The 21978-nt window shown below is 46.0% G+C and overlaps 1 protein-coding gene across 5 annotated transcripts in view; it reads right to left on the reverse strand.

The window, feature by feature from the left end:
- Positions 1 to 21978, reverse strand: part of PIP5K1B (phosphatidylinositol-4-phosphate 5-kinase type 1 beta) — a 393421-nt gene that overhangs the window by 43809 nt on the left and 327634 nt on the right. For all 5 annotated transcript variants that reach the window (XM_051846326.2, XM_008256190.4, XM_017341676.3 and 2 more), the window contains one exon: positions 18755 to 18899. In XM_051846326.2, the coding sequence (XP_051702286.1) occupies positions 18755 to 18899 (145 nt within the window). The remainder of the gene's footprint in view (positions 1 to 18754; positions 18900 to 21978) is intronic.

Genomic DNA, 21978 nt, shown 5'->3' on the forward strand with positions numbered 1-21978 from the left:
CCCTGAAGACAGAAGGGATAGTATCTCTGCAAATCTCCTTCCCGCTCACTAGGGGGCCTCACGACATCCACTGGAAACTCCTAGTTACAGCCTAGCTTACCTCGTGCTTGGCTGGAAGCATTTCTAACTCACTTCTGCCTCCCAATGCAGTGTGGACAGAATTTAAAATACACTTTCTCTAGCAACATACAATGTGCCACACATTGTGATTTGATTCTGCATCACACTGTGTGATTCCACTGACTCAACTACTTGCATTTTAGTGCATATTTTTTTTTTTTTTGTCAGATATGGAGCCACTTCTTAATTACCTATCATCACATTTCATGAGATTATCATGGGGATGCTTTCAAAGGATGCACTGAAAGAGTAGATGCATAAGCATTGAAGAATGATAGATTTTAGCAGGAAAGTTTCATTAATACGCAGTCATTTTATGGGTCAAGTGACTTTGTTTTTCACGTGGTCTTGGGTTTAGAAACACAGCGCCCTTGGCAGTAATCGACTTTTCTCTGTTTCTGTCATTTATGTTTCTATGTTTATTATATCAGCTCCACCAGTGCTCACCTCAGAGGGCTGATGTGGACTGTGTGATACAGAAGAGACATCTGATACCTATTTCTTATGCAGATCATAAGCAAAAATGTTAAGTGTGTATTAATGAATGGTAATCAGAACTCACCAGTTTAAAAATTATCTTCCTCTTTGATACAGTGAAAGATCTTATAAACAATACTAGATAAGTGATATAAACATATGGAGCTCTCGCCATGCCCCAGAACTCATGTAATTATTTTGGTCTGAGGCCAGCTCTCAGATGACCAAGTTTCCTGTTTTGGCAAAGAAATACCATGCTTGGGTTACATCCGAGAGCTGGACACTCTTCAGCAAAAATATCCAGTTGCTGAGTTCTCCAGATTTCATACCGAGAGGGCTTTCTGGGGCCGGGGGTGGGGACTGTATTTATTAGGAATGGTTTCTATGTCACTGAGGCAAGGAAGGGAATTTTCAATCTGTCTTGACCAAACAATGGCACATGGGATGGATGATCATCAAGAATGCACTGAGCAGCTCTGCTCTGTCTCATGGGGCCTGCGTGGATGAGCTCAAGGCATCTGACCACACTTGGAGAGTCAGGCACATTAAAGACTGCTACGTACATGGATGGGAGTGTGTGATCAATATACGTCTTCCTGCAATTCAACTCTTTATAAGACGACGTTTTCATTTGTGGGATCCCTTCTTTGTCCAAACAAGCACAGCTACCTCAAAGGCTGCGTTTGGATAATTAAGCAGCATTTTCTGAGCACATGTGTCAAATACAACAAACACCACCACTATGGACATCCGAGTTCACTCTTTGGCTGCAGGTGTCACAGGTGACTCCGAGCAAGTCATCTTCCCTGACTCCTTTACCCTGACTCCCTTTGCACAGATCTTTAATTGAGCTGAATACCACCTGCTTCGTGTTTTGTCACAATGGTTTCTCAAGAGCGAAAATCTTCTACCTTTCCCACCCTAGCTCTAGCATGTTAGATACTGCTCTGGGACAGGAGTCCTCTCCAAATGTTTGGAGATATGGAATTAAAGTACATGAGGACATAATACTAGATGCAGTATGCACCCCAGCTTGAGACATTGAGACAACACAATACCCACCTGTAGAATGTAGACCGGCCTGGTGAGTGGGTGGGGCAGGTTCAGGGTAAGTCTACTTGCTGCAAGTGGACACAGTTTCACGGAGGCAAAATGAATTCAGTCATGCCTCATTCCCAGAGGGGCTGCGTTAGCTCACTGTGGGAGACCGACCCCAAATGCCTGTATGTGATTACAAGGGCAACAGACAGGCAGACAGGGGTGCAAGTTTGGCAGAAGAGGAGAAAGATGCTTGAATCAAGCACAGAAAGAGCTACATTCCTGAAAGTCTGTAAAACACAGATGCCAGGGAGAACTGCTCTGAGGCCCCTCTAACAAGTAAGAGTGCTCCCCCTCAAGCTGCACAGGGCTCTGGGGCCTGGAGGCCTCCAGTGTGCATGACAAGAGGCCCAGAGGAGATGGGTGGGACCGGTACTCAGTGGGGCACTGTGCCGCATGCTGAGGGATGAAGAGCAATGGTGGCTCACAGTGGGAATGGGCTGGTCTGTGAGCACCCAGGATACCTGTCCAGGGCCCTACTAGCCTATCTGGACAGTGTGACAGGCTCTTGGCATCTTCTGCAGCAGATGGAATGGTACAGTCTGTGCACTTGACTGTAACCCTGTTTTCCTAACATACAGGTGAGACCTGGTGTATGTAACTCCTAGAAAGTTGATGAGGCAGGAAAGGAAAAAGGCAGCATAACCCAGCACAGCTACTGCTGCCATCTTGATATTTTCTACTGTTCCCTCCCTTATGTGGGGTTTGTCCATGCAGTGGGCTGGTATCAGGAAGCCTTGGTTGCTTGTTGGTCTACTGTCTTGCAGTAAGAAATTCTCTGACATCCAACTGGAAACCATCCTTATGGATGAACCCATTACTGATGATTCTGTCTATTTTCAAAGAGGCTGCCCTGAACAAGGAGTTGGGAATTGTGGGTCTTACTCCCATTCTGCTTGTAAAGTGACACTGCAGGCTCAGAAGGGTCACACAGACACCCGCAGGCCTCTCTCAGTTTAGAGACAAGAAAGCAAAGGCAGATAGAACCCATCCACTTAATCCAACCCCATAATAAAGGGGTAAAAAGATATGGCCCCATATAAATAAAAGAAGCTGGGAGAAGGCATGTGGACAGGTAGTAACTGATTTAGCAAATTTAGGGGTACAGGGGAAAGCAAAGAAATATATGGCTACATAGACAGACTATTCCATTCCATTAGGTGCCTGGATGGTTTTTTTTATTTTTAAAAAAACTCTATTTATTTTTATCTATTTGAAAGAGAGAGAGAGAGAGAGAGAGGGAGAGAGGAAGGGAGGGAGGGAGGGAGAGAGAGAGAGGGAGGGAGGGAGAGAGAGAGGGAGGGAGGGAGGGAGAAAGGGAGGGAGGGAGGGAGGGAGAAAGGGAGGGAGGGAGGGAGGGAGGGAGGGAGAAAGGTCTTCTATCTGTTGGTTCACTCCCCTGATGCCCACAATAGCTGGGGCTGGGCCAAGTTGAAGCCAGGAGCTGGAACTCAATCTGTGTCTCCTACATGGGTGGCAGGGGTCCAAGTACTTGAGCCATCACGAATACTTCACAGGGTAGGCATTAGCAGGAAGCTGGATTTGGGAGCAGAGCCAGGATGTGAACCCAGGCTTGAATACAGGATGCAGGTATTCCATGCAGTGTCCTAACCAATAGCCAAGTGACTGCTGCTCCTTTTATTTCTGACAAGGATGTAGAACAGGGTCTATAGATCCAGGGACACTGGAAGCAGCTGAAGCAAAAGAGAGATGAAGGGCTAGTGCTGTGGCGCAGCAATTTAAAGTCCTGGCCTGAAGCGCCGGCATCCCATATGGGCGCCAGTTCTAGTCCTGGCTGCTTCCCTTCCGATCTAGCTCTCTGCTACAGCCTGAGAAAGCAGTAGAAGATGGCCCAAATCCTTGGGCCCCTGTATCCACATGGGAGACCTGGAAGAAGCTCCTGGATCCTGGCTTCGGATCAGCGTAGTTTCAGCCGTTGCAACCATCTGGGGAGTGAACCAGCGGATGGAAGACCTCTCTCTCCGTCTCTACCTCTCTAACTCTGTCTTTCAAATCAATAAAATAAGTCTTAAAAAAAAGAGAGATGAAGTGAATGTGCCTTTACTGGATGCTGAGACACCTGCCATTCTCGCTTGCCACACTCTGTGGAGGCTGGTGGCCAGGCCATTCCCCTGAAGCAAGAAGCTGTGTGGATCTCGTAGCAGGAGTCTGGCCAACTCCACCACAAAGAATGACAGATGCAGAACTACCACTGCTTCCCCCCAGCATCCAGCCAGATCCCCGTTCACAGAAGCTTGGTCCATGAGCCCAATTCGGTCTTCCAATCTTTCATTCTAACTGGTAGAAGAACAGACACACAAGGATTTCTAAAATCGGAGGGAAAACTCCAATATGAAAGATGCAGGTGAAAACAAAGGCGAAAAGGCAGCCTGGACAAAATTTGACAGCAAAAAGGGAGCAGAGACAATAATCACAGCAAAAACACAAACAGTGGGGACATTGTTGTGGTGCAGTGGGTTCAACTGCTGATTGCGACACCAGCATCCTGCGTCGGAGCACTGGTTCAATTCCTCAGGGCTCTGCTTTTCATCCAGCTCCCTGCTAACGTGCTTGGGAAGGCAGTGGAGGATTCCCTAAGAGTCCGGGCCCTTGTCGCCAACGAGGGAGATCCAGCAGTTCTGGCTGCCTATCTTCTGCTCAGCCTCAGCCTTGTAGCCATTTGGTAAGTGAACCAGAAGATAAAAGATCTTTCTGTGTCTCTGTCTCTCCCTGTCATTCTATCCTCCAAACAATTAAGTAAATTTTTAAAAATCTGCAATCCTAACATCCCCAGAAGGAAAGAGAAGAAATTACAACCACAATGTAAGGAAAGACTGCTACAAATGAAAACCTCTGTGGACAAGAAGTTATTCTTAGAAAATATGATCATGGGAATTAAAAATTCAGTGCAAGGATTAGGAAATAAAGTCAAGGAAGTTGCTCAGAATACATGAAGACCAATGGAAATATGGAGAGAAAAGTAGAAAAATTTGAGGACAAATCCAGGAGATCTTACACACACAAAGGGAATTGCACAAAGAAGAAAGGAGGGAGAAATTAAAAAGGTTTAAGTGCATTTCCCTAAACCCAAAACATTAGTTTGTAGTTTGGAAAAAGCTTCTGAGTGCTCAACATAGTAGTTAAAAATAGACCTATCCCAAGGTGTATCCTCATGACATACTGAGACACGGGACAGAATGGAAACGGGGACAAGTTTCTGGAAAGAAAATGCAGCCAAAGACTGAAGATCAGTAACCGAGACAGCACCGGACTCCTCAAACTGGGGAGCAGTCTTCACAATTTTGAAGGGAGGGGGGAATCAAAGATTTACAGCCTAGAATTCTACACCAATTAACCTGTCAATCAAGTGGTTTTGATATAATAAAGGCATCTCTGTCTCTCCTTCTCTCTCTGTAACTCTTGCTTTTAAATAAATAAGCCTTAAAAAGAAACAAACAGAGAAAGGGGGCTGGTGTTGTGGTGTAGCAGATAAAGCCTGTAACACCATTTTTAAATAAGCTCCTAACTTCTCTTTGAGTTCTGGTACCAGGAAGCCACATCTTTACTTCCTTTGACTGCAGCCACTGCTGTTTCTTCTCTGGAACAAGAGCGTGCAGGCAGCAGCCGAGTCCCTGGAGACCCTCCTCAGCTCTCTGCTCTCCTCCAGGGCTCCTCAGAGATTCGATCCCACATCCAGGTGCCTGCATCGAGAGACGGGACCCTGACATCTCCACTGAGCAAGGTTCTCCAGGAGTTCTGTGCATGCTAATGTGCAAGGACACGCTTTCCCGGAGATGGACTCCTCTTCCTCTCTGTCCTCACTGAAGGGTCAAACAATCACTTTGCCTTAGGGCTCAGCAGAGACACAGCTGGGCTCTTCCAAGGCATTAAAGGGACATCACATGTAATATCTGACATGCAAACCCATAGCAAAGTGAAGAGCAAGCCCCATCCCTTTCTTATAACTCACATCTGCCTACACTAAAATGATGCTTGCTTTTTTTTTTTCCCTTAAGTTTTAAAAATTTTATCTGAGAAGCAGAGACAGAGTGTTCCTTTCTGCCAGCTTATTCTTTAAATTCTTGCAAGGGCCAGGACTGGGTCTGGGCCTGGAACCAGCAGCTGGGAGCTCAGTACAGGTCTCCCATAGAGGTGACAGAGACCCAACCAGCTGAGCCATCCCCTGCTGCCTCCCAGGGTCTACACTGGTGGGAAGCCAGAATTCGAAACATAAGCTGGGAATCAAACCCACACTCTCCACATGGGATGCAGGCGTTCTAAGCGGCATTTTAGCTGCTAGGCCTAACGGTCTAATACTCTCCCCAAAAGCCTGATGTTGTAAACCCAGCATCAGTTTATACTAACAAAAGCCCACCACTTTGCCTACAGAAAATTCTTTAGTTATTAACCAGCCTCCCCGCCCCCCCCCAAAAAAAAAAAAAAAAAAAAGCTGTAGCACATCGCTGTGTTTGATTTTAGACTTGTCTGGGAGGTTTCTCAGCCAAAGCACCCTTGCCTTAGAGGTATTTTGGGTAGCAGTACCTCTGGGAAGCGATCCAGCCTGCCCCAAACCTGCTTCCCAGCCCGGCCCCTCTGACATGTGGCCAAACAAGGCTCCGCTCAGCAGCTCTCCCTGACCCATCCGAGTCCACTTGCAGCCCGGCCTCAGCTTCACCTGCTCTCCCCTTCCCACTTCGAGGTCAGTTTGGTCCTTCTCAGCCCTGAGGAGCCCCCTCTCAATCCTCACCATTTTGCCCTGTGGGGTTTGTCCACATAATAGCTACCGGTAGTTACACTCTCCAGTTAGGCTGGGCTTATGCAAGTTAGCTCCCACCTTAGCTCCTGGCCGACTGGTCCCCTGCAGGGCAGCAGCCTTCCCCGGGCTTGTCCACATCAGAGGCCTCAGTGCCCTGGCTCTCCCGAGACCTGGCCCACTCACTGCACGCCCAGCTGCCTGGGAGCCCTTGCCTCTCGTCTCCCTCCTGTGCACACACAAAGTAGGGGTCACTGCCAGGGCCTGGGGCGTGAACCTCCTCCAGGCTCGTGTCACAGCTCCAGCCACTTCCCCTCCAGCCAGGGGCCCTCCAGTGCAGGGCTCTGAGTTTCTCTAATACACCCCCAATACACAGGAAGATGGACAAATGTAATTTCTCAAAAGGCAGAAGGAAGTTGGTCTCTGACATCCTCTGCTTCATCCTCTCTTGTCTGAGGAATTCTCTCCAGGGTAGCCAGCTTCATCTCCTGTAATTTCAGTGACTTTGGGGAGTGGGGAAGAACTTCTCCATGACTGTCCACTGCTGCTGGGGAGTCAAGAACTGAACCCGCTCAGTCTCCCCACAGGCAGACCACATGCATCTACTACAAACCTGCCCATGCTTTTCCTACATCATCGGTATGGGTGTCAGGAGAATTAGGTATAAGTTTGATGAAATAACTAGGAGGATCACAAATCAAAATACTACTCATCCAAAATGTATTTCTCTAGCAGTCTTTTTTCCAAGATAAGGTAGTAAAGATGGAATTCATGATGATGTAAAGCAGCTCGTGACGTTTTCTGGCCATGTTATAAGTTAGCATTTGGAAGGTCACAAAAGAACTAAAAAATGAGCAGAAAAAGTCAAGTGTCACCCTCACGGCTACTTGGGAAAACCACAGTGCTAGTGTCTTTCTTTCATTGTTTCTCCTTGTCCCGGAAGAGTGTTTCTGAGTCATGAAGCACTTAGCTTGGGAACAGGTGTTCCTTCTTTTATTTATGGGATGATGCCATAGTAATTCCCACTACCATTCCTGGCTGTGTTCTTTGTTGTCACTGAGTTGTGACACCAGACATGGCAGTGTGTCAAAGACAGAGATCTTCCATCCACTGGTTCACTCCCCAAATGGCCACAAACGCCAAGGTAGGGCAGGACAAATTCAGGAGCCTAGAACTCCATCTGGGTCTCCCACGCAGGTGGCAGGGTCCCAAGCACTTGGGCCATTGTCTGTTGCAGGCGGCTGGCTAGCTGGTACTCAAACTGCACTCCAATATGGGATGTGGGTGTCCCAAGTATCAGCTTAACCCACTGTACCACAATTCTGACTCCTGGTTCTTTTACTTTAACAACTGTGTTGATGGGGCTTACTTTGTGCCAGCGAGATTCTAAGTATTTTCATTACTTTAATTCATTTAATATTTACAACAACTCTTTCGGGGCATGAAGATAATAATGCACATTTTACAAATCAGGAAAGTGAGCCATATCAAGGTAAAATAACTTGCCCAATGTTAGATGGCCAGCAGGGGGCAGTCTGAGGGCTAACATCCTTCAGGATGACATACAAGGATGAGGAGCAAGAGAAATGTCTGAGGCAGTGGTAGGAAGGTCTGTTTGTCTGTCTGTAAGGAAGACCCAGTTAAGAAACACAAATGCAGAAAGAGGCAGGCTCCGATTCCTGGCTTTGGCTCCCGACTCCAGCCAATGGAGATCTGAGAGGCAGCAGTGATGGCTCAAGTACTGGGTTCCCACCACCCACATGGAACACCCGGATTGGATTCCCAGCAGCCAGCTTTGGTCTCAGCCCAGCCCCAGCCGTTGTGGGCATTTGGGGAGTGAAGCGCTGGATGGGAGCCCTCTCTTGCTCTTCCTGTGTATGCATTTCCATCTTTCTTTCTTTTCTTCTTTATTTAAGATTTATTATTTATTTCAAAGGCACAGTAACAGAGAGAGAGGAAGGGAGAGAGGGAAGGAGGGAGGGAGCGAGGGACAGAGAGAGAGAGATATCTCCACTTGCTAGTGAACTCCCCAAATGGCTACAATGACAGGGACCAGGCCAGGCTGAAGCCAGGAGTCTGGAACACCTTCTGGGTCTCCCACAGGGGTGGCAGGGGCCTAAGTCCTTGGGCCATCTTCTGCTGCTTTCCCAGGCGCGGTAGCAGGGAGCTGGATTGAAAGTGGAGCAGCTGGGACTTGAACCGGCACTCATATGGGAATCAAGGATGGCATCGCAGGCAGCAGCTTAACTCTCTGTACCACAATGTCAGCCCCTCTTTGCCTTTCAAATAAATCAGTAAATACAGAAAAGATTTTCAAAAATCACAGTTTGGACAGGTCACAGTCCATTTTCAGCATCAATAAGGGCACGTGTAAGTGGGAACTGCAAAGCCACAGCTTGGTATTTCGGCACAGCAGACAGCTGCAATATTAACTGCAGATACTAAAATGCTCTTGGGCCCTCTCCTGAGGTTAGCATTAGAGAACTGGGATCACTAGAAAGTTCTAGAAACCAATTTTCTTCTTTTGTTTTCTAAGGGAGGTTCCTGCTAACCCTGTTACACAGCAACACAAGACAGAGGTTTCTCTAAACCAAGTAGAAATATATCTAACCATAGTCTCTTCTCAATAATTACGTAGTGATTTGGAGTCCAGTTGGAAAGTTGGAAATAAATAGCTATTTTAGGTTTCTTGTGAATTTTAATTAATTTGTTTAAGTGTCTGAACATTCTGTCTCAAAAATCCTGGAAAGTGAAAATCCTCACTCAAAATTATATGGAGAAAGGAAAAGAGAAACAGATGAGAAAGAAGAGTGCTTGGCGGCTGCAGTGCGCCAGCCGCGGCGGCCATTGGAGGGTGAACCAACGGCAAAAAGGAAGACCTTTCTCTCTGTCTCTCTCACTGTCCACTCTGCCTGTCAAAAAAAAAAAAAAAAAAAAAGAGTGCTTGGGCAGCTTTCACTGACTTCCAATGAAAAGCATCAACTAAAAGCCATGTTGTCTGCAACGCGAGCACAGGATGAGGTGGCTGCTGATTCGCAGGCTCGGGCCTCATGCTCGCTGTCAGGACTGAGTGGACACTTGGCTCCTTCGGCGTGGCCTCTAACGTGACCTGCAGCTGCTGAGCCTCAGCTTCGTCCTCAGTGAACTGCAGGTGATAACCTTAAGTCACTGACAGACTGTCGGGTCGTGCCTGCAAAGGGATTAACACAGACCTTTCATAAGGCCCAATAACTAGTTACTATTTTGATTTTTCTTAACATAATTAGATTATTGGTGATCGGAGCTATGACCAGTACTATTAGAGTAAAGTTATGATAGTAGAGGCTGGCGCTGTGGCACAGCGGGTTAAAGCCCTGGCCTGAAGTGCAGGCATCCTATATAGGTGCCAGCTCTAGTCCCGGCTGCTCCTATCTGATCCAGCTCTCTGCTATGGCCTGGGAAAGCAGTGGAGGATGGCCCAAGTTCTTGGGCCCCTGCACCCATGTGGGAGAACCGGAAAAAGCTCCTGGCTCCTGGCTTCGCATTGGCACAGCTCCGTCCCTTGCAGCCATCTGGGGAATGAACCAGCAGATGGAAGACCTCTCTTTCTGTGTCTCTACATCTCTTTGTAACTCTGTGTTTCAAATAAACTAAATAAATCTTTTAAATAGTAATATCTAAAAAATTTTATATTATATATGTAATACAATGTGATAATTTGATGCATGTATGCAATGTGTAATGATCAATTGGAATTTCCATCTGGCAATGACATCTTTAAAAGAAGGATACACACACACACACACACACACACATATACATATACTTATATCTGTGTCTATGAGGCTCAAAGTTTTTATTTATTTGATCTACTGGAAAGGCAGAGAGAAAAGAAAGAAAGAGAGAGAGAAAGAAAGAGAGAGAGAGAGAAAGAGAGAAAGAGAGAGAGAAAGAGAGAAAGAGAGAGAGAAAGAGAGAGAAAGAGAGAGAGAAAGAGAGAGAGAAAGAGAGAGAGAAAGAGAGAGAGAGAGAGAGAGAGAGAGATTGGTTGATCTTCCATCCACTGCTTGATTCTCCAAATGCCAATAGCAGTCAGGGCTGGGACAGGCCAGAGCCAGGAGCTGGGAACTCAGCTCTCCTACATGAGTGGCAGTGCCTCACCCCGAGTGATCACTGGCTGCCTGCCAGGGTACACATCAGCAGGAAGCCGGAAATGGAGCAAAGCACAGACTAGAAACCAGGCAGGTTTCTCGTGTGGTGTCTTAACCATTGCACCAAACATCCACCCCAGCAGTGTTTTTAATTATCCAATAAATTCTACAACAAATACCATTGGTAGACATTACAATATCTTACCACTTTGCCTACTAGAAATATTTTAGCTATTAAGCAGCCAAAAAGAAAAGACTCAAACACAGTGCCAGAATATTAGAGAGGGAACAATCAAACTTCTGCATAGCACACAAAAGGGTATGACTAGAAGCTGCTGAGGCCACGAAGCAACAGTGGAAACGGACCTTAGAGACCAGCATTCCAAATGAAGTCCTACTATTATGCTGTGTGTGCTTGGATATGTCACCCTGGGTCTCTGCATTTCTGTTTCCTAATCTTTAAGAGAAACCTAAGAAAAAGGTCTCTAATCTACTTAGGGCAATTTGAGGGGAGGGGCTTGGGGCTAGAGGTAACTGGTCACCTTCCTCTTCCCCTCCTAGGTTTAGGATACTCTGCAGGCAGGAAGGAGTGGGGGGACTGTGCTGCTGTCAGCTCTCCTGGGTCAGCCTCTGAGATCTGTGTTGGACTCATGATTCAGCGAGCCTCCACCAGTTGTTTCTTTGTATGTGTTCACCGGTGATGACCAGGGTGGCTTGTCCTCTGACACAGTGGCCCCTGTCCTAATACTCCAGTGTCTCCAGGGAGAGCTAGCTGTCACAAACACCCGTTAGTATAACAGGAGAGTAGAGAGAGCTGTGATGCAGGTAAACACATTTTGATGGAGAAAGCACAGATGGACAGGAATAACATGAGGTTTTCTTTTTCTTTTTTTAAAAAAGATTTATTTATTTATTTGAAAGTCAGAGCTAACACAGAGAAAAAAGGAGAGGCACAGACAGAGAAAGAGAGAGGTCTTCCATCTGCTGGTTCACTCTCTGATTGGCCACAATGTCCGGAACCATGCTGATCTAGAGCCAGGAGCTTCTTCCAGGTCTCCCATGTGGGTGCAGGGGCCTAAGGACTTGGGCCATCTTCTGCTTTCCCAGGCCATAGCAAAGAGCTGGATCAGAAGTGGAGCAGCTGGGACTCAAACCAGTGCCCATAAGGGATGCCGGCACTGCAGGCAGAGGCTTTACCTGTTACTCCACAGTGCTGGCCCCTGACACGAGGTTTTCTATCCTTATGTTTCATCATGGCTTCAGTTTTGTGACCAACTACAGAAGAAATCATCAAAAGAATGGATAATGACACTAGTAACCTAATTCTACAACATTCAACTGAATTGCTCCTGACCTTGGTCTTTGTATTTCTTGGAACCGAATTTATATCTCCTTTGAAAGCGCAGACTTGGGACTGGCACTGTGGCATAGTAGGTAGAGCCTCCACCTGCAGTGCTACCATTCCATATGGTCACTGGTTTGAGTCCCAGCTGGTCCACTTCCAATACAGCTCCCTCCTAATGTTCCTGGGAAAGCAGTGGAGGATGGCCCAAGTGCCTGGGCCCCTGTACCTACGCGGGAGACCTGGAGGAAGCTCCTGGTTTTGGCCTCGTCCAGCCCTGGCCATTGCAGCTGTTTGGGGAATAAATCAGTGGATGGAAGATCTTTCCCCCAGCACCCCTGTAACTCTACATTTCAAAAGAAATAAAATGAATCTTTAAAAAAATTAAAAAAAAATAAAAAGAACAGACTTTCCAGTGCTCATCAACATAGCAATGACTGTTTTAACTGATCTAGAAAAAACCATCCTCATATTCATATGAAAACACCAAATACTCTGAAAAACCAAAACAATAATGAATAAAAAGATCAAAACAGGAAGCATCACAATACTAAATTTCAAGACACATCACGTTACCAGCAAAAGATAAAACAGACACATAGATCACTAGAACAGAACAGAAACTCCAGAAATGAATCTGTACATATATTTTTGACAAAGAAGCTAAAACAGCTAAAACCATACCTCAGAGAAAAAACAGTCTCTTTCATAAATGGTGCTGAGAAAACTGAGTATCCGCATACATATGATTAAATCAAGATACCCTCCCCTACTGGCTCATCATATTAAAAAAAAAAAAAAACCTTAAAATGGATCAGAAACGTACATGTAACACCAGAAAATATGAAATCATTAGAAGAAAATATAGACACTTCAAGACACATGACATTGGATAGGAGCCTCAAAAGCACAGGGAACAAAAACAAAAATAGACCAATAGGATTATATCAAAGTAAGAAGCTTCTGCACAGCAAAGGAAACAATCAATAGAGTGGAGAGACACCCTGCTGAATGGGAGAAAACATCTGCCAGCTACTCATCTGACAGAGGCTTAGTATCCAGAATCTAAAGAGAACTAAAGCTCAACAACAAAACAATACTAATTCAGAGAAGTAAAGGGAATAAATCTGAATGAGACTTTTCTCAGGAAATACAAATGGACAGGAAAGACATGAACAAATGTTTAATATCTGGCAGTAGGAAAACGCAGATCAGAGCCACAGCAAGGTATCATCTCAGTCTAGTTAGAAAAGCTATTCTCAAAAACACAAAAAATAGCAAACACTGACAAGAATGTGGAGAGGGGAACCCTGGTACACTGAGGCTGAGAATGCAAGCTGGCACAGCCATTATGTAGAACAGCAGGGAGGGAGGGTCTATGAAAAACTAAAAATAGATCTACCATATGACCCAGCTGCACCACTCCTGAGAATACATCTAAAGGAAATGAAATCAGCATATGAGGGGAAGGTATTTTGCACAGAAGTTAAGATGTAGCTTGGGACATCTAGATACCGTAATGGAGTACCTGGGTTCTACTGTTGGCAGTGCTTCCAATTTTAGTTTTCTGCTAATGTGCACGCCATGGCTCATGTACATGGGTCCCTGCCACCATGTGGAAGATACAGATTGATTCTTGGCTCCAGCCTTTGCCTGGCCCAGACCTGTCTACTGTGCACATCTGGTGACTGAGTCAGTGGATAGAATCTCTCTTTCTCTCTGTCTCTGCATTTCAAATAAATAAAAAATAAAAAATCAGCCTAAGAAAGAGAAACCTGCACTCCCATGTTCATTGCAGCAAGAAGACTTACAATGTCAACAAGAGAGACAAAATATGGATCAATCTAGGAGAATATTGATGGAGGAACTGATCATAAACATGGTATAATATTCAGTCATAAAAAAGAGTGAAATCCTGATCTTTGCAGCAAAATGGATGCAAGTTGGAGAACATCATGTTAAGTGAAAAAAGCCCAGCAGAGCAAGACAAACACTGGAAGTTATTAAAAATTTACACAACACACACACACACACACACAAGCATCCACCTTTGATTTGGAAACAAAAAGAACAAATTTTTTACCAGGAAAGAAAAATTCAGGTATCAAAAATTCAAAACATAAATCCCACTGCCTAACTGGGAAACAAGTACCCATGAAAGTTTTTTTAAAACCATATTTAATTTATTATTTCTGAGAAATGTTTTTAATTTACATGATAGCCAAATGCTTAATTAAATAGAGCTAAACAAAAAAAAAGTAAAAAAATCCAAAGTTCAGCAGGAAAATAAGCAAGGGAATTCTTATGTGTTCTGCATGCTCTCAAGCAAGACTGTACAGCAGAACGTGACAGATGTATGTCCAGTCAGCTGTTTTGTTTTTTTGAAAGGTAGCGTGACAAAGGGACAGAGGGATGGCGGGAAAGGCAGAAAGAGAGAGAGAGAGAGAGAGAGGGAGAGAGAGAGAGAAAGAAAAAGATCTTCCATCTGCTGATTCACTCCCTAAATGGCCACAATGGTCAGGGCTAGGCCAGGCCAAAGCCAGGATCTTCATTTGGGTCTCCCATATGGGTGGCAGGGGCTGAAGAACTTGGCCATCTTCCACTGCTTTCCCAGGAACATCAGCAGGGAATTGCATTGGAAGTGGAGCGGCTGCGATTCAAACCAGCACTCAAATAGGATGCCAGTGTCGCATGTGGCATTTTAACCTGCTGTGCCACGATGCTGATCTCTCCAGATATAATTTTAAGACACTATTTTTTCTTCTTGTTTTCTAGACAATTTTCACATAAATATTTATTTTTTTTAAAGATTTATTTACTTATTTGAAAGGCAGAGTTAGAGAGAGAGAGAGAAGGAGAGACAGAAAGAAAGAGATCTTCCACTCACTAGTTCACTCCCCAAACGGCTGCAATGGACAGGGCTGGGCCAGGCAGAAGCCAGGAGCCAGGGGCCAGGAGCGTCTTCTGGGTCTCCCATGTGAGTGCAGGGGCCCAAGGACTTGGGCCATCCTCCACTGCTCTCCCAGGCACATTACTAGGGAGCTGGATCATTAGTGGAACAGCTTGGACACAAACTGGTGCCCATATGGGATGCTGGCACTGCAGGTGGTGGTGGCTTACCCCACTGCACCACAGTACTGACCCCCAGAGTACATATTTTGAAAAATGAATAGCTATTGGATATTTTGAAGTTAGAAAAAAATAATCCTTAAGAGAGAGAAAGAGTAATTCTGAGACAGAGAGCAGATTCCTACTGTAGTATATAATTTAGGTGTGGAGATATCTGGTACTAACCAATACCTTGCCCAGATAAGGATTCTAAAAAGACCAACACAATAACAACTGCTAGTTGAAGTACTTATCGCTTATTTCAGCACAGACATGCATGGCATAAAGTCAAAATGAAAAAACAGACCACTGAACAACAAAAAATAATTCATAAAGAGAACACTCTCACATGTGAATTACAACGTCAGTATCCAATACATTTGTTTCTCTCCCCCACCCTGCTGTGTATTTTCCTTCTCGTGTATCTGGATGAGGTTTAGTGGTCAAGATGTGGAGTCCTGTCTACTTACTGCCTCAAGAACCACCACACAGGACGAGGAGGGCACTAAAGGAGAAGATGACAGAAACATAGCCAGGACAATTTTGTCATTGCTTGCTGGTGAGGTTTCCCTGCTGCATAATTAGAGTTGGACATAACGGGTCAGGGGAACAGGGTCTCCAGAGTCCTTGTGCCGTCAGTCTCCTCCACAGTCTCCTGGCCGCTGCTGCCTCTTGTACGTGCGTTAAGGCAGTAGTTAAGATCTCAGATGCAGCTTCTGGCTTTGCATATGCACAGCAAGGCTAAAAGCGATTGGAGCAGGCGGATGACATTGCCATCAATGAGTGCAGCAGAGGTTGGTGGCCCCGGGGTTCCAGGGTTCTCCCCTCTGGCTGCAAAGCACCAAGGGGAAACGCAGCCGGGTAGAGTCAAGGCTACAGGTGTTTCAAAAGAATATCTGTACCTCAGTGAATCTGCTTGATTTTTCAATGTTGGCTCATTTTACCTGGACACACCAAATCCTTCGCCTGGGGAACATCCCATTAGCAGGGCACATGCTTGCCGGGGGCTCAGGCTGCAGGGCTGCTGGTGGGTCAGCTCAGTGGCATGTTCCGGGACTGGTTTCCTGACACCAGCCCGGAGTCCACTCCCCTGGCCTTCCTGGATTAAAACCCTTTCCACTTAAGAGTGTGGCTTCCTGTTCCTGCAAATGAACCTGGACTGCTAACTTGAATCAAACTGCAACTTGGAACTAAAATGTTAAAGTAGTAAAGGGATAGGTAACAGAGTTTTAATATTACCCACTGGAATCTATATGGTAGCCATGTTTGCATAAATAAAAGGAGCAAGAATGCCAGCACCGCTCTGGGACCATGGATAGGCAGGACATGCATGCAGAGGTTGCTTCTAAGACGGCCAGGAAGGGTTGGCAGTCAGTAGGAGGCTGAATCATGGGGGAACCTTATGAATATCTGAGAGTTTAAGGCCTCTGGACAACAGACTGCACACTTAACCACAGCCACTGCTGCCACCGATATCCAAACAAAAATCACTTTTAATTCTGTGCTGACATTCCATTAAATGATGCAAGAGCACACCCAGTTATACGCCCCTCATTATTATGCCAGTATCAAACTGAGAAAGCACCATGGCTTCACATGGGATCTGTTCTTGACCTTGCTAACAGCTTCCTGTGACTTTACAGCTAGCTTTTGAACTGTTATTTGTTCTTGAGAGCAAAAGAGCTTTACACAGACCCACATGTTCAGCTGCTCCACACAGATACAAAAAACTGTTGCTTGACTGATGTATATTACAAATCTGAACATTGAAAGTGCATGATAGTATTACGAATAAATGACTTAGAATTTCTCCAGTCCACAGAAGCCAAACCAAACAAAGGAATTTCATATAGTTCCGATGAGTTAAATAACACGTAATGGAGCCTTATTGTTGGTCTTTAGCACAGCACAGTTGAAACTCAAGCTCAGCCAAGATCTGCGTCTCCCCTGCCAGCTGTTTCTTGTCCACACCTAACTTGACTTACTGACCTGTTACCTACTCAATTTGGTAAATTTGGTAACTAGCAGAGATAGAAGGGCACAGCCAAGCCACAAAAGCAATTACTATAGCATGCCCAACTACCCAACTTTAACTTAGCAAAAGGTCAAGCTAGACCCTAAGGACACGTGCATAGTAGAAGTGACTCTACCAGACTGTTTGTCATTCTGGAAGCAAACTGAGCCGTTAGCCTAGAGGAGGACGATGACTAAGAGTATAAGAAATACTTCACCTGCATACATTTGATCTTGATTCTCGAGAGCTCCATTTCAACAAGAATTAGTTGCACATTCAACAGATAATGACTAAAGGCCTATATCTATTAGTCCCTCACCTGAAATTAAGTTTGTTATTTAACTGCATATATGAAAAACAGAGGCTACAAGAGTGAATTTCATAGACTATGTTGTGATCCTTGTAAAGATGTCATTTTCTGAGGCCGGCACTGTGGTGTAGCAGGAGAAGCTGCCACCTGTAACACTAGCATCGCATATGGGAACTGGTTCAAGTCCTGACTGCTCCACTTCTGATTCAGCTCCCTGTTGATACGCTTGGGAAAGCTGTGGAAGATGGCCAGGTCTTTGAGCCCCTGCACCCAGGTGGGAGACCAGGTGAAGCTCCTAGCTCCTGGCTTGGGCTTGGCTCATTCGGAGAGTGAACCAGCGGATGGAAGATCTCTCTATTTCCATACTGCCTCCCCCAGTAATTCTAACTTTCAGATAAATAAATCTTTTAAAAAAATGTCATTTTCTATCACTAGAATCAACATTCCAGTATATTTTGTTTAAAAGGGTAAAATTCTAAACAAAAGTTACCTTTGTACCTAAAACATTTCCGGAACATGCGCTATCGCTGAAGCTCAAGTTGAATGTTTGAGAGTCAGAGTATGAATTTCCAGCTGTTGCTGTGATAAATCACAGGCTTAAAACAACATAAATGGATTCCCTTCCAGCACTGGGGGTGAGGCCCTAAAATGCATGCTGTTGGCAGTGCTGGGTTCTTTGTGGAAGCTCAAGGGGAGAATTTGTTTTCTTGCCCTTGGCAAGTTCTAGAGGTCACCTGCATTTGCTGGCCCATGGTCCCTTTCTCCATCTTCAAAGCCAGCAGAGCGGCATATTCATGTTCCCTCCTGCTTTGACCTTTGCCTCTGCAGTCACCTGGCTGTGCCCCTGCTACCTCCTTTTATAAAGACCTTGTGATTACTCTGGGCCTCTCCATGTAATTCACAGATCTCTTCCCATCTCAAAATCCTTAACTTAACCACCTCTGCAGAATCCCTCCCGCTGTCTAAGGTAATGTATTCTTGGGTTCCAGGAATCGGGAGGTGAACAACTTTGGGTGGGCAGGCAGCATTATTCTGTCTACCATAATTACTAAGCCCACACCTGTAAAAAGAAGGACACTAAAATACCTTTGCAGCTAACTGTGTAATACTAACCAAGAGTACTTGCTTAAAAAAAAGCTATTCATAAGAAATTCCTAAATAAGAAGTATAGAGCCCAGTCTACAATCTCTATACAACACGATTAATTTAAAGGCAAACACAGGACGTTTCTCCCCCACAGGTACTTTTCCTGCAGTGACAACCACACACGCTTTGACTTTGTTCCGGTGAGTGAGTGGTGGGCACATCCTGGTCCTCAGAGAAACTGCATCCTCCATCAGGGACACGGGCCTGGGCCTGCTGCTGACGTGGGCACAGCGTAGCAGGGAGGCCTAAGTGTTACCTGTGTGAGTAAAGCGTAGTCCTGTCGTGGGGGTAATGCTCATTGACGTACAATGAAGAAGAAGAAATGGTGGTTGCCAGGGAGGCAGCTTCAAACAGCGACGGAGTGCTGGGCACCAGGTCTGGCCGGTGTCGGGAGCCCAGGGCTGGGGAAGGAGAGCAACACACGCTCATGACTCTCATGAACAAAGGTGGCTTCAGCGTCTCTCACAATCTCAATGAGTCACAAGCCTTCATTTCACTTACCAGGCTGCAAATTAAATTATGAGTTCACTGCACTCTCCCAAGTTTTCCCAAGCTGCTTGCAAACAGGTCAGACACAAAGTAAACCACACTGATCAACACTAGGAATGTTCTCTTAAAAATCAAATGAATGGGCTGGCACTGTAAAGCTGTAAAGCTGCCGCCTGGAGTGCCGGCATCCCATATGGGCGCCGGTTTGAGTCCCGGCTGCTCCTCTTCCCATCCAGGTCTATGCTATGGCCTGGGGAAGCAGTAGAGGATGGTCCAAGTCCTTGGGCTCCTGCACCCACGTGGGAGACCCGGAAGAAGCTCCTGGCTCCTGGCTCCTGGCTTTGGATGGGCACAGCTCGGGCCATTGTGGCCATCTGGGGAGTGAACCAGCGGATGGAAGACACCCCCCACCCCTGCCTCCCTGTAACTCTGCCTTTCAAATAATAAATAAATCTTTTAAAAAATGAATGAAGTAACTTCCTATTTCAAAAAGATGGCATAAAAGAACTCCCAGGAGCTCAACACAATAACTCGACAGAAATGCCAAGGCTGGCTGGCAGGGGCGCCACTGGGGAGGAACCTGCTTTGCCCACTCTGGGATGCATGGACCTATGACTCTCAGGTGAGACCTAAGAAGTCAGACTTAACAAAATTCAGAAAACAAATTTTTCAACAGGCAAACGCTCAGCTGCATGCTAGCCCTGTTTGAGTTCACATACCCAGGCACTCTGAAGTAGGCTGTGGGGGTCTTAACTGCTGGGCTGGATGCCTGCTCCCTTGAACCTGTTTTTATGTTTGTAAGATATGCACCTTTCACTATAGAGTCATTAAAATATTATTTGTTTATTTAACAGGCAGAAAGACAAAGCAAGAGAGAAAAATCTGCTATCTACCTGCTCACTTTGCCAAATGCCTGCAAAAGTTAGGGCTGAGTCGGACTGAATCCAGGACCTTCCAGGGCACACATTAGCAGGATCAGAGTTGGGATACGAACCCAGGGACTCCAACACAGGATATGGGCAACCCAAATGGTGTCTTAACACCTGCCCCTTTCTCCAAACTTTTTTTTTTTTTTTTTTTTGACAGGCAGAGTGGATAGTGAGAGAGAAAGAGAGACATAGAGAAAGGTCTTCCTTTTTGCCATTGGTTCACCCTCCAATGGCCACTGTGGCCGGTGCGCTGCGGCTGGCGCATTGTGCTGATCTGAAGCCAGGAGCCAGGTGCTTCTCCTGGTCTCCCATGTGGGTGCAGGGCCCAAGGACTTGGGCCATCCTCTGCTGCACTCCCAGGCCATAGAAGAGAGCTGACCTGGAAGAGGGGCAACCGGGACAGAATCTGGCACCCCGACTGGGACTAGAACCCGGGGTGCCGGCGCCGCAGGTAGAGGATTAGCCTATTGAGCCATGGCGCCGGCCCAAACTTATTTTTAAATTGTGTTAAAATTTCAAATAGTATGCTCAGTATGACTCCATAAGTTAAAGCAGGGGGTCCAACTTTGAATATTGGGGAGGAGTGAGAGATAAACAGACTCACAGTGTCCAGGAAGTTGAAAAATAGGGAGGTGGTGCATATACTGCACTGGTTCTCAGATGAACTATCAGGCCTACTGTTTCAAACAGACAGATGCTGGGGCTGGAGCTGTGGCACAGTGGGCTAAGTCTTCACCTACGGCAATGACATCCCCTATGGGGGTCGTTTTGAGTCTCGGCTGCTCCACCTCTGACCCAGCTCCCTGCTAATGCACTTGGGAAAGCTGTAGAAGATGGCCCAAGTGCTTGGCCCCATGCACCCACATGGGAGACCCAGAAGGAGCTCCTGGATCCTGGCTTTGGATCGGCCCAGCTCCAGCTGTTGTGGCCATTTGGGGAGCGAACCAGCAGATGGAAGAAGATCTGTCTCTCCCTCTGTAACTCTTCCTCTCAAACAATAAATACATCTTTACAGAAAATCATCAGATGTTACACCTGAAAAGCTCTCTGAAGGTCAACGAGAAACCCTTTTGACAATGGTCTTTGAAAATGTAACATTCAATTTTAAAATGACTTTATCTGCACAATCCTGTTCATGTACAAGGTCTGGTCTCTTAATAAAACCATTGCAGGCATCTGGGGAGCGAATTAGTAATGGGAGATCTCTTCCTGCCTCTCAAATAAATGAACAAAATGAAAAACAGCTCATCCTAGTTCCCAGGATGAAGACACCTGTAGTTTTGCACGTGTGCTCAGAAAACTAAGTAGGGGAGGGGAGGAGGGAGCCAGCTGTGAGCAAGCAGCCAGGGCAGCTCACGAACCTTTCTGTGGGAGTCCCCAGCTCTGGAAAAAGCTAGTTGAGGGGAAGAAAGGGAAGAAAGTCAACAACACAGCCCATGTGCAAAGGGGCCGGCAACACCACCCTGTTCTAAAGAGACAGGCAAAGAAAGCTCCAACAGAAGGCTTTCCAAGGGGTTGTTACCATGTTCATGGAAGGCAGGCATTCTTTTTTTAAGATTTACTTATTTTTATTTGAAGGTCAGAGTTATTGGGGTGGGGGAGGCAGAGAGAGAGAGATCTTCCTTCCGCTGGTTCACTCTCCAAACGGCTGCAACTGACAGAGCCGGGCCAGACTGAAGCCAGGAGTGTGGAACTCCATCTGGGTCTCCCACATGGGTGCAGGGCCCAAGCACTTGGGCCAACTTTCCAGCTCTTCCCAGGCCATAGTGGGGAGCTGGATCAGAAGCAGAGCAGCCAGGAGTCAAACTGGTGCCTCCATGGGAAGCCAATGTTGGAGATGGCGGCTTAACCTGCTATGCCACAGCACTGGGCCCATGCATTCCTTTTTAACTCTTTTTTCATACCCTTTTGAAATATTCTCAAACTTCAGGAGATGTTGGGATTCTCAAAGGGCAATACACACAGAAAGATCTAACAAGGGAGAGGAAGCTTCTTTCTGCCAAGAGCCATTTGTATATTTACTTATTTATTTTATTTTATTTTTTTTGACAGGCAGAGTGGA

This window comes from Oryctolagus cuniculus, chromosome 1, assembly GCF_964237555.1.
Source record: "Oryctolagus cuniculus chromosome 1, mOryCun1.1, whole genome shotgun sequence".
NCBI classification, from domain to species: domain Eukaryota; kingdom Metazoa; phylum Chordata; class Mammalia; order Lagomorpha; family Leporidae; genus Oryctolagus; species Oryctolagus cuniculus.